Source organism: Zalophus californianus, chromosome 2 (assembly GCF_009762305.2).
Source record: "Zalophus californianus isolate mZalCal1 chromosome 2, mZalCal1.pri.v2, whole genome shotgun sequence".
Classification (NCBI taxonomy): domain Eukaryota; kingdom Metazoa; phylum Chordata; class Mammalia; order Carnivora; family Otariidae; genus Zalophus; species Zalophus californianus.
Genome location: NC_045596.1, coordinates 150,252,042 through 150,267,435, shown reverse-complemented (window position 1 = coordinate 150,267,435; position 15,394 = coordinate 150,252,042). Strand labels below are relative to the sequence as shown.

The 15,394-nt window shown below is 41.6% G+C and overlaps 1 protein-coding gene across 1 annotated transcript in view; it reads left to right on the top strand.

The window, feature by feature from the left end:
- Positions 1 to 8,398: 8,398 nt before the first annotated feature.
- MTMR9 (myotubularin related protein 9) overlaps positions 8,399 to 15,394 on the top strand; it is a 54,920-nt gene continuing 47,924 nt past the window's right edge. Inside the window, exon 1 of the mRNA XM_027599490.2 lies at positions 8,399 to 9,294. Within this exon, the coding sequence (XP_027455291.1) occupies positions 9,113 to 9,294 (182 nt within the window). The 5' untranslated portion in view covers positions 8,399 to 9,112. The remainder of the gene's footprint in view (positions 9,295 to 15,394) is intronic.

The following is a 15,394-nucleotide window of genomic DNA, read 5'->3' as shown; positions in this document are numbered from 1 at the left end:
ACACACACACACACACACACAGAAACCAAGGAGAAAAAGTGAAAGTGAATCAAGGGACCAGAGACTTTCCACTAGGGAGGAACTGATTAAAAATGCAGCAGAAAACCAGCAGAGGAGGGAACTACCCCATCTTTCCTGGTGTCTAGTCACATCTACCTCCATGCCCCCGGGGATGAGCAGGTGGAGGAAGTGGAGAGCAGAGGCCAGACCAAGAGACATGCCCTGGGCCATTAGCTGGTATTTGTAGACAAACTGGCTTTTTATTCTTTCCCTGTTCCCCATCCATCCTATCTCAAAAATTAAAAACTAAACTAGACTTAACAAATGATGGGGAAGGAAGCATTGGCAGTAGAAAGATCTCTGATCAGAAAGTGACAAGGAAATGGGTTTTCCTTCCCGGTCTGCCACTCACCAGCCATGTGATTTTAGGTAAGTTGTTTTGCATCTGAGCCTCAGTTTCCTCATCTGTAAAATGAGAGGGTTGGATTAGATGATTCCATTTCATTCAGATGTATTTATCAAATATTTATTATGTACCCATCACAGTGCTCAACTCTGGGGCTACAAAGATCAGTAGAACCCAGTTCTTGCCTTCATGCAGGTGAGGGAGTGAGTGCTAGAGAGTGTCATGGAAGCTACTGATCAGTGCATGGGGCCTGAGCACAGAGGAATATGAGTTAAAGAAGGCTAGAAGGGACTCAGAGTCTACCTAAGCAGGGCAGGGTTAGCGTACATGAAGGTCAGGTAAAGGATATTGGTCAGAAGGGGGAATTTGGGGATTTGCAAATTTCAGGTGTAGAGAAATTCTGGCTGGTGACAAGATTACATTGCATGGACTTTAAATTTTGAATGTATGATTTAGCTACTCATATTTGAGCTCCTACCAGTAACCCCTTATGATAAAACAAAGTTCACAGCAGTAGTCACTGGTGGCCAGTCTTTCGGTGGTCTTTGATGATCTGTCAGAATCTAGACTCTCTCAGAAGGGTCTGCAGTTTTGCTTCTCTGTGTCAGGGCTGCATTAACATTGAATTGCCCATCTAGGCCACTCTAGACTACATATGATGCTAAGCCACAGCTCCATGTCTGCTGTTGTGTTTAGCTGCCAAAACTTGCATCGATGACCATCATACTGTTGCAGGTCTTTTTTATTTTGATTCTTTCAATCCCAATTTTGAAAAAATATTCAAATATAGAAAAGCTGGATGATTGGTGCACTACATATCCTTAAACACTTCACCCAAATTAACCAATTATCAATAATTTGCCACTTTCATGATGTTTGTGTGTATTGTCTATGTATATGTGTATTCAATGTGTGTACATATATATGTGTGTGTGTATATACACACATATATAATCAGTATATATTTTTCTGAAACATTTGAAAGCTGCAGACATTGTGACACTTCATCTTTAAATCTTTCAGCATGCATCTCTTGAGAAAAAACATTTCCTCCTACACAACCACATTATTATCCCATCTGAAAAAATTAACATTAACTCAATAATGTCATCTAGTATGCAATCCATGTTCACACCTCCCCCAAAATGTCTTTCATAGCATTTTTTTTTCCTGATCAAGGATTTAATCAAGTTTCTTGACTCGCGTTTGGTTATTACATCACTTTAGTTTCTTCGAATCTGGAATGGTCCTCTTGCCTTTTGCTTCTGTTTTGGTTTTCCATGGCACTGACTTTGTAAGGGAGTCCAAGCCAATTGCCTTGTAGAGTATCCCATTCTGTGGATGTGTCTGATGGATTCCTTATGTTAAGCACGTCTGGCTAGTGCACACCCCAGGTGATGTTGCATATCTGTTATTGACTCACATCAGGAAGCACAGAATATCTGGATGTTACTCTGATGATCACTTGGTTATAGGGATGATCACCAAATCTCATCCATTGTAAAGATATGCTTTTCTTTCTGTAATTGCTCAGTCATCTGCAGGGTGACACTTGTGGATCTGTCTTTTCAGGTGGTCGTCTCTGAGAGAAACGGATGGGGAGTGAGAAGAGCAGAATAGGATGGGAAAGGAAAGGATGGTGGAGGAAAGCCAAAGGAAGAAAACCAAGGGGAGACACAGGAGGGGAAATTGGAACAGTTTTCATAGTCTTGAGCAAATTAAAGGATTGAAAACAAAACTATTATGTCACGTTTAAAATTATATGTAAAGGCTTCCTGTAAATAGTGTGGGGAAAGAAAAAAATGGAAGCTGTGAATAAAAGAGCTGAGGGCAGACTGAGGTTGCTTCCCTACTTTATTGGACACTGACCCTGACTTAGGTTCAGTGACGATAAAATAAACTGCAACAGTAATCACTGAATTAGGATTGTTGACATTCCCACCTAGTAAATTTTCCTACTTCTTAATTATGCCTTTATTTTAGATGTGACTCTTTATTTTAATTATATCCAATTATATGTAATTGCATATTCTTAGCTCATTTCATTATGGCTATGAGCAGAGAAGCACTTTGCCAAAAAGAATGTGTTGACTTTCTGAATATTCTCTTTATTCCTCTTTCCAGCTGCCAGTGTGTGCAGAGGTGGTTGAGTTCATACATATATGTTTCCCACTATCAAATGCATCACTGTGGCATATATTCTTTGACATTGCTCCTATTGAGAGGTGGGGTCTATGTCCTCTCCCCTTGAAACTGAGTAGGTTTAAAATCAAGAGAGTGCAGTGGAAGTGACATTATGTGACATCCAAGTATAGGTCATAAAAGTTGATGCAGCTTCTGCTTTGCCCTTGGGAATATTCACTCTTGACACCTCCAGCTGCTTTGTATGCAGCCTGACAACCCTGAGGCCACCATACTAGCAGGAATATCAAATCAACTCCCGAGGAGACCATGGGAGAGGCCCTGAGATTGCCGAGAGGGGTGCCTAGGTGCCTAGGTGCCTTTGATGATCACTTGGTTATAGGGATGATCACCAAATCTCATCCATTGTAAAGATATGCTTTTCTTTCTGTAATTGCTCAGTCATCTGCAGGGTGACACTTGTGCATCTGTCCTTTTCAGGTGGTCGTCTCTGAGAGAAACGGATGGGGAGTGAGAAGAGCAGAATAGGATGGGAAAGGAAAGGATGGTGGAGGAAATGCCTCAGATGCTTCAGCCTCTCCCCTCCTACTACTCCAGCTCTAGCTACCAACTGCTGGATGTTGCTTTAAGCAATTATGCTTGGGCTGATTTATTGTATGTGCAATAGCAACAGTCCCTTGTCTTTCCAGTTTGTCACCTTCTAAAGTGCTAGATTGCTGTTCTGATTGGTTTCAAAAGCTAAAGTGACCTAGTGAACCAGACCTAGGGAATGTGGCTATTAGGATGTATCCTAATACAGGTCCATTGATCAAATCATTGTCCCCAGAGCTCTCCTTTTGTTGTGGTTGTGTCTTGAAACTTTGGCCCCCCTTTGCTTACTTAGCAGTGACTGTCTTCTCCTAACACCCACAGGTCAGAATCTGAACAGACAAGAACAATGCAGAGTAAGTCTAATTTAAATTAGCGTGATGGCAAGGGCCTGAATTTTGGACTCAGAAGTGTTGCCTTTGGGGTCTCTGCCTCTCTGCTTGGTTTTGCCATTGGAAGGACATCACCATCCCTTGAGCCTCAGTTCTTCCTCTCTGAGCTGGGAACAATACCTCTCCTACCTATTTCACCAGGTCATTGAGAAAGGCATATGTGATATCGTATTTGAAAATATTTTGTGAATTGTAACATAGTGACTAAATGTAAGAGATGATCATCATTGCTGACAAGTTATTCATCAGCTTTAATTTCTTCAGCTGCAAGGTGGGAAAAACAGCACCACATTCCTCCTACTCTCATCAGAACGCTGCTACAAACAAACATCTGCAATAAAGAAGATGTAGTTCGGGGCTCCTGGGTGGCTCAGTTGGTTAGTTATCTGCCCTCGGCTCGGGTCATGATCTCAGGGTCCTGGGATCAAGACCCCCATCGGAGTACCTGCTCAGCGGGGAGTCTGCTTCTCCCTCTCCTCCCTGCTTGTGCTCTCTCTCCCTATCTCTGTCTTTCTCCCAAATAAACAAATAAAAAATCTTTAAAAAAAAAAAGATGTGGTTCATATATACAATGGAATATTACTCAGCCATCAGAAAGGATGAATACCCACTATTTGCATTGACATGGTTGGAACTGGAGGGGATTATGCTAAGTGAAATAGGTCAATCAGAGAAAGACAATTATATGGTTTCATTCATATGTGGATGGAGGACATTAGGGGAAGGAAGGGAAAACCAGAGGGGGAGACGAACCATGAGAGACTATGGACTCTGGGAAACAATCTGAGGGTTTCAGAGGGGAGGGGGTGGGAGGATAGGGTAAGCCTGGTGATGGGTACTAAGGAGGGCATGTGTTGTAATGAGCACTGGGTGTTATATGCAAATAAGGAACCATAGAACACTACATCAAAAATTAATGATGTACTGTATGCTGGCTAACTGAACATAATAAAAAAATACCTAAAGTCAGTTGTGATTGGGGTGGTGGGAGGAGAGGCCAGGGTGAAATGTGTTCAGTAAAATACAGGGTGTCTTTCAACAAATGTACATTGAGTAGCTACTATGTCTAGGCACTAAGCTGGATTCTGAGCATACAATCAAGAAATGGTCCTTACTCTCAAGGAGGTTATTGTCTAGTGGAATGTTATGACACATAAGGAGTCTATTTCAATATAGTTTATTAAGAGGTAAGATTAGAGAGAGCAACCAAGGTGGGCTCAGTTCTCATGGGTGGCAATGTAGCATGGTGGTGAAGAGCTCAGAGTCTGCACCCAACTGTTTGGGTCTGAATCCTGCTTCTACCACTTATTGCTCTCTGACCTTGGAAAAGCTATTAAGATCCCTGTGCCTCAGTTTTCTCATTGGTAAAAGGAGAATACTAACTAATCTCAGAGAATTGCGCAAGAGCTACATGGGCCAATGCATGAAAAGCATTTAGCACAATGTCCGGAACACAGAATAAACACTCAAAAGTGTGATGTATTATTATTTTTTAAAGATTTTATTTACTTGAGAGAGAGAGCAGGAGGAGGAGCAGAGGCAGAGGGACAAGCAGACTCTGTGCTGAGCTCGGAGCATGACATGGGGCCCCATCCTAGGACCCTGAGATCATGACCTGAGCTGAAATCAAGAGTTGGTCGCTTAACTGACAGAGCACCCAGGCATCCCAAAACTATTATTATTATTACATAGTGCTGTGGAGCCTATACAATGTGGAGCCCATGAGGTGTGGAATCAGGAGAGGCTTCCTAGAGGCAGTGACATCTCAGAGGAGATCTGAAGGATGATAGGAATTAGCAGGTCAAGGGGCAAGGTATTGGGAGTGAGGGAGAGGCAGAAAGAACAACCAGATTCTTTAAAACACTGCTTTCTCAAACTTTCATGTGCAGAAAAGTCTTCTAGGAATCTTGTTTAAGTGCAGACTCTGATTCAGTTGCTCTGGAGTGAAACATTTCTAACAAAGTTCCCAGGGAATGCTAATGATGCTGGTCCCTGTTCTATGCTTCCACTCAGTAGCAAGGTTCTAACTGGGTGAAAAATCTTAAAAGGAAACTGTAAGCTATTTAGGGAGAGCTGGTGTGCAAACTGCTGGAAATGGGGGTTGGGAGCTGTGGTGCCAGGTAGAGAGAGAGAGATCAGGAGAGATATCTGTATTACTGATCACCGCCTAAGGGGCTAGATCACAAAGGGACTTACAAGAAAAGAAAAACGAAATTTAGAACAGTATAAAGGGCTTTAGCTGCCAAATGGAAAAAAGAGTCTGGAGGGAAACTCCACTGGAAGAAATGAGACCAACTGAGGCTTTCCCCCTTAAGTACAGTGAGAGATGGTGGTGGCCTGAACTATGGCAATGGCCTTGGGGATGGGGAAGAGTGGGGGATTCAAGAACTATCAGAAGATCAGATCAACAACTTGGTGATTGATTTGATTGGAGGGTAAAGGGATGGAGAACACAAGGAAGACAGGCATGAGGTTATTAAGTTCGATGCAGCCACTAACAGTCAAGCCCATGGAGAACAACTGCTCACCAGTGGCACATATGGGCAATGTGTTCTCCATCTTAGATGCTCTTGCTACTTTTGGCAATTGTTGACCTGCTGTCTTCAAACTACCTTAAACTCTCAATTTCTACTAACTACTAGTAGAGAAACACAGAGCCAGGGAAGTAAATCTGTACTTCAAAATTTAGCACTTACTCTCTTATTTTTTGTTCATTAGTTGTGTAGGGTGTGTTGGCCTTCCCAAAGTAGCTATTACTTTTTGAGGGCAAGGGCTGTGTCAGATCTATTGTTTCTCTTCTCCAGAGTGCTGATGACCAAGTAGGCACTTAATACATGCTAGGTGACTATTTGATAGAATAAGATGATTACACATTAATACCATTTATTATCTCATAAAATGATTAAAATAATAATGCCTGTAAGGTGTTGAGTGTTTTACTTGCATTATAAATGCCATCATTGGGACACCTGGGTAGCTCAGTCGGTTGGGTGGGCAGCTCGTGATTTTGGCTCAGGTCATGATCTCAGGGGTCCTGGGATCGAGCCTTGGGCCTCACAATGGGCCCCACGCTCAGTGGGGAGTCTACTTGAGGATTCTCTCTCTTCCCCTCCCTCCTGTTTGCGCTCTCTAAAATAAATAAATACATCTTTATAAAGAAATAAATGCCATCATCTTCTTTTATTTATCTGAATCATCTGAGACCCTTGCATCCAGGCAGTTTGGATAATAAACTTGTTTGACTTGGGCTGCCTGGGTGGCTCAGTTGGTTAAACGACTGCCTTCGGCTCAGATCATGATCCTGGAGTCTCCGGATCCAGTCCCACATCGGGCTCCCTGCTCGGCCGGGCGTCTGCTTCTCCCTCTGACCCTCCACGCTCTCATGCTCTCTCTCTCTCTAATAAATAAATAAAAATCTTAAAAAAAAAACAAAACTTGTTTGACTACAGCCTCATTGAATTAATGTTAATAGAATGGAAGCCTACCCTATTACTGTCGATCTCTACTGCCATCTATTGTTCATGTACTTACTAAGTTCACATAATCGGCATCCCCTCTATTCTTTGCTATTGTATATTTGTTTTCTGCGGATCTCAGGGGCTTTCTTTGCTTTGAGCTTAAACCCAGAGTAGATGCAATTTTCTAAGAGTTTCCAGTGTTTCCTTATAGCAATCCAGCATGATACTGACAACTTTCTCTTGTGGGCAAAAAGTTTACGCCTTTATGGAATATTAAACACTTTTAAATGTAATGACACAATGGTTTTTTCATAGGCTTTTTTGTTTTTTGTTTTCAGTTAAACTAAAAGAAAAGGTCATGGAATTTTTGGAGAATTTTTCCCTACCTCTAGTAGACATCATTAAATTAAGAGAAGACATATTGGCTACATTCCATTCAGGGTGTAAATCTTACTCATCCTTCAAGGTCATTGTTTCAAATGATACCTTCTCCATAAAACTTTCCCTGATTGTTTATTCTGGAAGTAAATTCTTAATTGGTAATTGTTATAATGAGCCACAAAGTGGAAGGACAACAAAAATCCCAATTAAAAAAATAGCTTTATAAACCAATTCCCTCATTCTCCCTTTTCTGTTGGTTCCTTTTTTCTTTTGCAGACAAATAAAGCTGGCCTCTCAGCTGTAACAATTTTATAAAGTGTTTTTGTTTTAATAAGATTTTAGGAAGGGCAAGGGCACATGCAAGGACACTGTTGGTGGTTGATCTGGTGAGATTTTAGGCAATTAACTTTGTCTTTGATTGCTGTGCGACTTTAGCCTACTAGCTGTCCTTAGGTACTAGATGGTGGGGATTTCAAAGGTTAATGGACTGACAGCAGACCAGGACTCAAACCCTTGCATATTTCCCCTCTAATTCTCTATTTTATAATGAAAATAGTTTGGGGGAGGGCCTAAACAAAGAGAACTTATTTAAGTAAATTTCCGGCATAATTTAGGTATCTGGGAGTAGTTCGGTGGCACTGTATCTAACGGGGAGGCTGTGTGGTGGTGTCAAAGCCCCAGTACCTTGATTTCATAGATCTAGACCGAAGTCCAGTCTCTGCTACAGATTAACTGTTTTAGCAAGTCACTTGAGTTTCCTCACTGGATAGGATTAATCTTTTCCTCTTCTGTGCATTGTATGTTATTTCTACCAAGGTCGCTCTCATAGGTGTTTGCATGCTTTTCCTTTTCCTTGCTCAAGGTCACAGAACCTTGGCGCGGCGCTCTCTGGGAGTCTGCCGCGCCCGGCGCTGGGTTTCTCCCTTACACCTGGAGGATTCTCTACCGTCACAATCACTCATTCGATCCCACACTTGTCATCTCACGGCGAATGGACGAAAATCATCACAATTAACGACAGCCCAACGCTATGAAGAGCGCTTGGAGGAGGGATTACTACTCAAGTGCAGGGAGGCAGACAAGGACCTCTTCTCGTCGTTCCATCTTCCCCGGCCTTTTCTGATATGTAATATCTAGAGGGATGCGAGGTACCGCGGTAGACATGAACGTAAAGAGCTTTTTCCTGGTAGGAACACAAATCTTGGAGGTCTGTGTTCCCGGAAGCACCCTGTTGGGGAGGGGACTGACTTCCGGCTCTGACTTCCCTGTCTTCCGAGTTTCGAGCTCCACCGCTTCCGCCCGGAGTTACCCTAGGCTCCGGCTCCCAGCAGCTACTTCCGCCAGGAGTCCCTAGCAGCTCGGTGTTGAAAACTCGCTCCAAAGCGGCCTCCTCTTTCTCCCTTCAGCCTGCCCCGCAGAGGCCGGGTCCCCAGGTGGCGGCGGCGGCTGCTGGGCCTGTCGCGGAGCGTTCTCTTCGCCCGAGACCTGGGCCGGCGGGCACCAGGAGTGCGAGAGGGACGCCCGGGCCTGGCCCAGCCCCAGCCCTCGTCTTCCCGCGGCCAGTGACGGTGACCGCAGGCCTCGCCGCGCCCACCCGAGCCTGGGGCGGGGCCCGGCCTCCCCGCCCCGTCCCCGCCCCTCGGGCCTGCCCCGAGCCGGGTCATTCTCCTCCCCAGCCCTGCGGCGGTGTCTGCACCTCGGACCTCCGGGCCTCGGCAGTCCCGTGGCCCCGGCCGCGGGGGAACATGGAGTTTGCGGAGCTGATTAAGACCCCACGGGTGGACAATGTGGTGCTGCACCGGCCTTTCTATCCCGCCGTCGAAGGGACCTTGTGTCTGACTGGTCACCACCTGATCCTGTCCTCCCGGCAGGACAACACGGAGGAGCTGTGGCTCCTCCATTCAAACATCGACGCCATCGACAAGCGGTGAGTGCCTCTTCCACCCCCTTTACGTAGGGAGCCTGGTGGATGTCTGCGGCCACGCGTCCCAGTGTTTTCCTTGCGCCCCATCGCCTAACCCGCCAGCAAAATGAGCCTTCTCCGGCCTAGATTGAGGATATGAATTTTAGAAAGCAGAAAACCATCCCAGTGAGATGCCTGATTTCCATTACATCTGAATGGAATTCCCAGGGTTATCATATGGTTGTTATCAGCTTGATGATCACTTTTGGTACATAACATCATTTGGGTGGATTTTTAACCTTTTTTAAAAAACATTTCTTCTTGCAGCATCATATTCCTTGGATTATTAACTGTCCGCCACAGTTCCATGAAGTGGTTGAATGTGATTTAGGTAAAGTCTTTACTTGCCTCTTTTGAGGACAACTCAAAGAACTTAGTATGTAGTGTCTAAATTCCACAAAACTTTTTTTTCTTTCCTTCAAAAATGGTTAGTTTATCATATTTCTCACCTTCCTTGTCATCAATTGAATACTTCCTGCTATGGGAGATTATAATATCTTTTATTTATCCTTACTAAGTTCTGCTTTTGGGAAAAAAACAAAACAAAACAGAATTGGCTCTTAAGTAAAGGTATTAATTAGTTAACCTCTTTTTTTTTTGCACCCCAGACTCTGTCTTTCCAATGGGGTAGTGTCTCAGAGTCGTAAAGTTATACTTCTGTCTGTAGTCAAAATTCTTATTTTCCCAATGGCTCTGTGTACTTAACTCTAGCTAGGAGAAGGTGAATTGATTATCCAGTTTACACTAAAGTATAAATGAATGACAACAGCTTTTTTAATTATCTTTCAGGAGAATTTGGATATTAAGTAGATTCCTAGAGAGGTTATGCCTTAAAAGATGGTAATTTCCAGTGATAGAATTGAAAACGGTAGGGGTGAATTGTTGACAGATATATTTATTTTTTCACGCAGAGGACTCCTACTAGACTCCTCAGATCACCTTCTCCCGTGTAAAAGTTTTCAATGGTCTCTCCTGGCCTGCAGAATATAAACCTTCTACTCTGTCATTTGTGGTAGTCCATGTCTGGCCCTAACTTACTTTTCCCACCTCATGAACCCTTTTTTTTTTTTAAGATTTTATTTTATTTATTTTAAAGAGAGCACAAGCGGGGTGGGGGGGCAAAGGGAGAGGCAGTCTCCCTGCTGAGCAAGGACCCTGATGCTGGGCTCCTTCCCAGGACCCTGGGATCATGACCTGAGCCCAAGGCAGCTGCTTAACTGACTGAGCCCCCCAGGCGCCCCTCATGAACCCTTTCTATTAGCCAGTCCTCACTCTTTTATTTTTGCTCACTGTGTCCTGCATTCTCATGTCTGTATCTTACTGCTGCTCCTCCTTCTGCCTGGAATGCCTTGTTCCTCCCAAGTTTGTTAAAGATTTATTTAATGTCTTTATGTTCTCGGCATTTTGTGAGGCATGAAGAACACCAAGATGAATAAAGTATAGTTCTTATCTTTCAGGAGTTCATAGTCTATCATCCAATCAGTACTCATTTAATCAATGTGTAGTATAACCCTTTTAACTGCCCCCTCTTTTTTAGTTTCTTCTGTTAATTTCCGCAACTAGAAGTAATTCTCCTCACCTTGAAATCTTTTAACTCTTTAATTATGCCTCTTTAATAAGTATGTATTAAAATTTGTATTTTGGTATTTACACATATGTTAGATCCTTGAAGCCAGGACTTATATTTGGTTAATTTTTCTCTCTTTCAAAACTCCTAACTTGGGCAGATAGGCACACAGGGAGTATGATCGGTGATGCCACAGAATACAAATTAGAATTTCTCCTTACCACCAGCTCCCTTTTCTTTTTTTCTTATTTTATGGTTGCTTTTCAGGCTTTCATTTCATGTTTACCCAGCATCTACTACATGCTAGGCCTGGTAGAGCTTAAAAAATATATGTAAGACATGACCTTTTAATCTGTTAGGGGAGAAATGACAAACTGTATATACATTTATCTTTTTCCCAGAAGCAGCCTTTTGTGATGGAAAGAGCATGAGCTAGGCGGTCAGATTAGAGTTTAATTATTGCTCTCAAGAAATACTTCCATGTGTCTTCTGTGTGCTGGGCACCATCTGGGCTCTGCAGGTACAGTGGTGACTAAGAGGGTTGAAGAGCTTGTGTAGTAGTAGAGGAGATAGACATTCAAATAAATCAGAAAATAAGTAAATAACAGTGTCAGGTAATAAGTGCCAGGAGGGAAAATAGAGGAAGATGGGAGGATAGAGAATGCCAGGAGGCAGTGTTCTTTGAAGGAATTTCAGAAAAGACAACTGACATTTAAATGAATGACATCGCCTGGGTGGCTGAGTCGGTTAAGTGTCTGCCTTCTGCTCAGGTCATGATCCCAGAGTCCTGGGATAGGGCCCCTGCTTGGCGGGGAGCCTGCTTCGCCCTCTGCCTGCCTCTCCCCCTGCTTGTGCTCTCTCTTGTTCACTGTCTGTCAAATAAATAAACACTTTAAAAATAAATGAATGAATGACATCTGATGGAAGAGAGGAAGCTAGCAATGTGACTATCAGAAGAAAGGGCATTCCAGCCAGAGGGAACAGCCAATGCAAAGACAGGAACTGGCCTGGCATGTAGTGGGAAGAACAAAGAGGCCAGTGTGGCTGGAGGGCAGTGAGCAAGGGTAGAGGCTAGGGGTGTAGCAGAAACTGGTCTGAGAGATAAGCAGGGGGCAGGTGGTGTAGGGCTTTATTTACCATTGTGATGGTTTTCAAAGGAAGCCCTTTGGAGAGTTGAAAGCAAGGAAGTAAGAGCCGATAGACTTTAAGAAGCTGGTTCTGGCCACTGGCAGAAGACAGATTGCCGAGGGGCACCAGTGGAAACAGCAGGCCCTGTTAAGAGACTGTTGAGCAGTTCAGGGAGAGGGCGACGGTGACTTAAGAGTGGAAACGGTAGAAGTCAGCTCAGAAGCGGTCAGGTTTGGGATGTATTTTGAAGGCTGAGCTGCCATGCTTTGTTAATGAATCGTAAGTGAGATGTGAGAGGAAGCACAGTATTGAGGATGACTCCTTTAGTGCTACCTCTTCCTGCACAGGTGTCCTTGGGCAAGCCACTTAACCTCTCTAAACGTCTCAGTTCTATCATGTAGAGGACAACAGCCCTTCTCATATCTAGTCATAACTTATATTTGAGTGATGCTTTAGAAGCTCATCAAATGCTGTTACGTGCACTGCATATACAATTTTATTAGATCTTTCCGCACACAAGGTTTTACATAAGTTTTACAATTATATATTTTTCTTTTCATGGACCCCAGATGTAGAAAGTTGAGTTGATCCTACTCAATTGAGAACTGGTCATTTTCATGATTGATTCATTGCAAGGTTTTCTTGGTTTTTTACATTTTATTCTTCTTCAGGCCCTAATTTTCACCCCTATTTACCACCTCATCCTCAATCCCTGCAGGCAAGTATGTTAAGTGTTGCTATTTGTCCTTTGATATATGTATATCCCTATAAAATATACAGTACCATCATGTGTGAGTTTAATTTCCCCTGGTAGGATTATGTTGCAGATCTTATTCTGTTTCTCAACATAGTAACTCAGTACTCTTCATACTGCTGTGTGTACATCCATTTCACTGCTTCTGACTGCAGCATAGAATTCCAAATTGTCTACAACATTTTTCTTACCTGACCCTCTAGATAGCTTCCAACTCCCTGCTATCACAACCTACTGAAAAACACACTTGTTTGGGTCCACTTACCTTATACAAGAATTTCTCTGAGATTGTGTCCAGGGTGGGATGGAGGCAGAAAGCAGATAGATAAAATTAATTCACTTCACCAAGTAATGCTAAGAACTCTCCAAAATGATTAGTCCCTTTGCCCTTCCCACCATGGTCCCTATTTCCACCACGTTATTACCAACGTTTGTTATTTTTTTTAAGTTTTGCTAGTCTGATGACTATGAATAGTATCTCTTTATTTTAATTTGTATTTCTCTGATTACTGAGGAGTCTGAGTATCTCTGTATAGACTTATTAGCAATTCAATTAATTTTTTTTCCTTTCTATGAATTTCTTGACCCACTTTTAAAAATTGGGTTTTGTTGTCTTTCTAGCATTGATTTGCACCAGTTTCTTGTATACTCTCTAGGTTTTAATTCTTTACTTAGACATTGCAGATGTCTTCTCTTAGTCTCTCACCCATTTGTTGACTTTTCTGTGGTGGTCTTTGTTGAACAGAAGGCCTTAATTTTAATTCAGAATTCATCAGTTTTTTACTTTATTGTTTGTGCCTTTTTTACTTTATTGTTTGTCCTTCCTTATCCCAAGATCATTAGGATGAATTCTACATTTTCTTCCATATTAGCTTTATAGTTTTACCCTTCACTTTTAGGTCTTTAATTCATTTGGATTCTACCTTTGTTTCAGGTGTTTTTCTCCAGGTAGCAAGCCAGTTTTCCCAATACCATTATTTAGTAACCCATTCTTGACTGATCCATCATATATCAATTGGTTTCGTATATGTATAGCTTTCTCTCTGTCCCATAGGTTTTGTAATGTGTTTGTTTCCATTTGTCTCAGTTTTCTAATTTACCATGTGATTTCTTCTTTGATCACTTGGTTGTTTAAAAGTGCATTGTTAATTTCCATAATTTTGTGAATTTTTCAGTTTTCCTTTTGTTGTAGATTTCTAACTTCATCCCATTGGGTTCAGAGAAGATACTTTGTAAGATAGCTGTCTTTTTAAATCTACTGAGACTTTGATTGTGGCCTAACATACAGTCTGTCCTGGAGCACTTGAGAAGAATGTATATTCTGTTGTTGGGTTGCTAGTGTGTATGTCTGGTATATCTAGTTAGTTTATTGTGTTAAGTGTTTCCTTAATTATCTTCAGTCTGATTGTTCTAGCCATTATCATGAATGGGGTATTAAAATCTCCAACTGTTATTGTAGAACTATTTTTTCCTTCAGTTCTGTCAGTTTTTGCTTCATATATTTTGATTTCCTGTAGTTAAGTGTGTAATTATCTGTAATTGTTATATCTGCTTGCTGTGTTGAATCTATATAATGTCCTTCCTTGTCTCTTGTAACCATTTTTGTTGTAAAGTCTATTTTGTCTGATATTAGTATAACCTCACCTGCTGTCTTTTGGTTACTGTTTGCATGGAATTTTTTTTTCTGTCTTTTCACTTTTAACTCATTTGTGTCTTTGGATCTTGAGTCTCTTGTAAAACAGCATATAGTTGGATCGTATGTTTTTATTCATTCTGCCGATCTCTGTCTTTTGATTGGACGGTTTTTTTAATCCATTTGCATTTAAAGTAATTATTGTTAAGGAGGGACTTCTGTTACTGTGCTATTTGTTTTCTCTATGCCTTACAGCTTTTTTGTCCTTTAATGTTCTGTTTTGTATGTAGTTGATTTTTTTTGTAGTGAAATGTCTAAATTCCTTTCTCATTTACCTTTATGTATATCCTATACCTATTTTCTTTGTGATTTACCGTGGGGATTACATTTAACATCCTAAAGTTATAACACTCTAATTTGAATTTATACCAGTTTAACTTCAATAACATACAAAAAGTTTGCTCCTTTATAGCTCTGTCCCTACTGCTTTTCATTGTTAATGTCACAAAATTATATCTTAATACATTGTATGCCCCCAAACATAAACGAATAATTCTTGTAAATGCATTAGTCTCTTAAATTATGTAGTAAACAAAATTTGGAGTTATAAACAAAAGCTACAGTAATAATAGCTTTAATACTAATAATATTTTTTCTTTGAATATATTTGTTAAATCATGTAGAAAACAAAAAGTACAGTTACAAACCATTGTTACAATAATACTAGCTTTTATAACCACCCATGTATTTACCTTTATTGAGATCTTTATTTCTTAACATAGCTTCAAATTACTGCCTAGTGTCTTTTCATTTAACGTTGTGGGACTCCCTTGAGCATTTCTTATAGGGCAGTTTTAGTGGTCATAAGTCCCTCAACTTTTGTTTATCTAGGAATGTCTTAATTTCTCCCTTACTTTTGAAGGACACTTTTGCTGGATATAGGATTCTTAGTTGACAGCTTTTTCTTTTAGCACTTTGAATG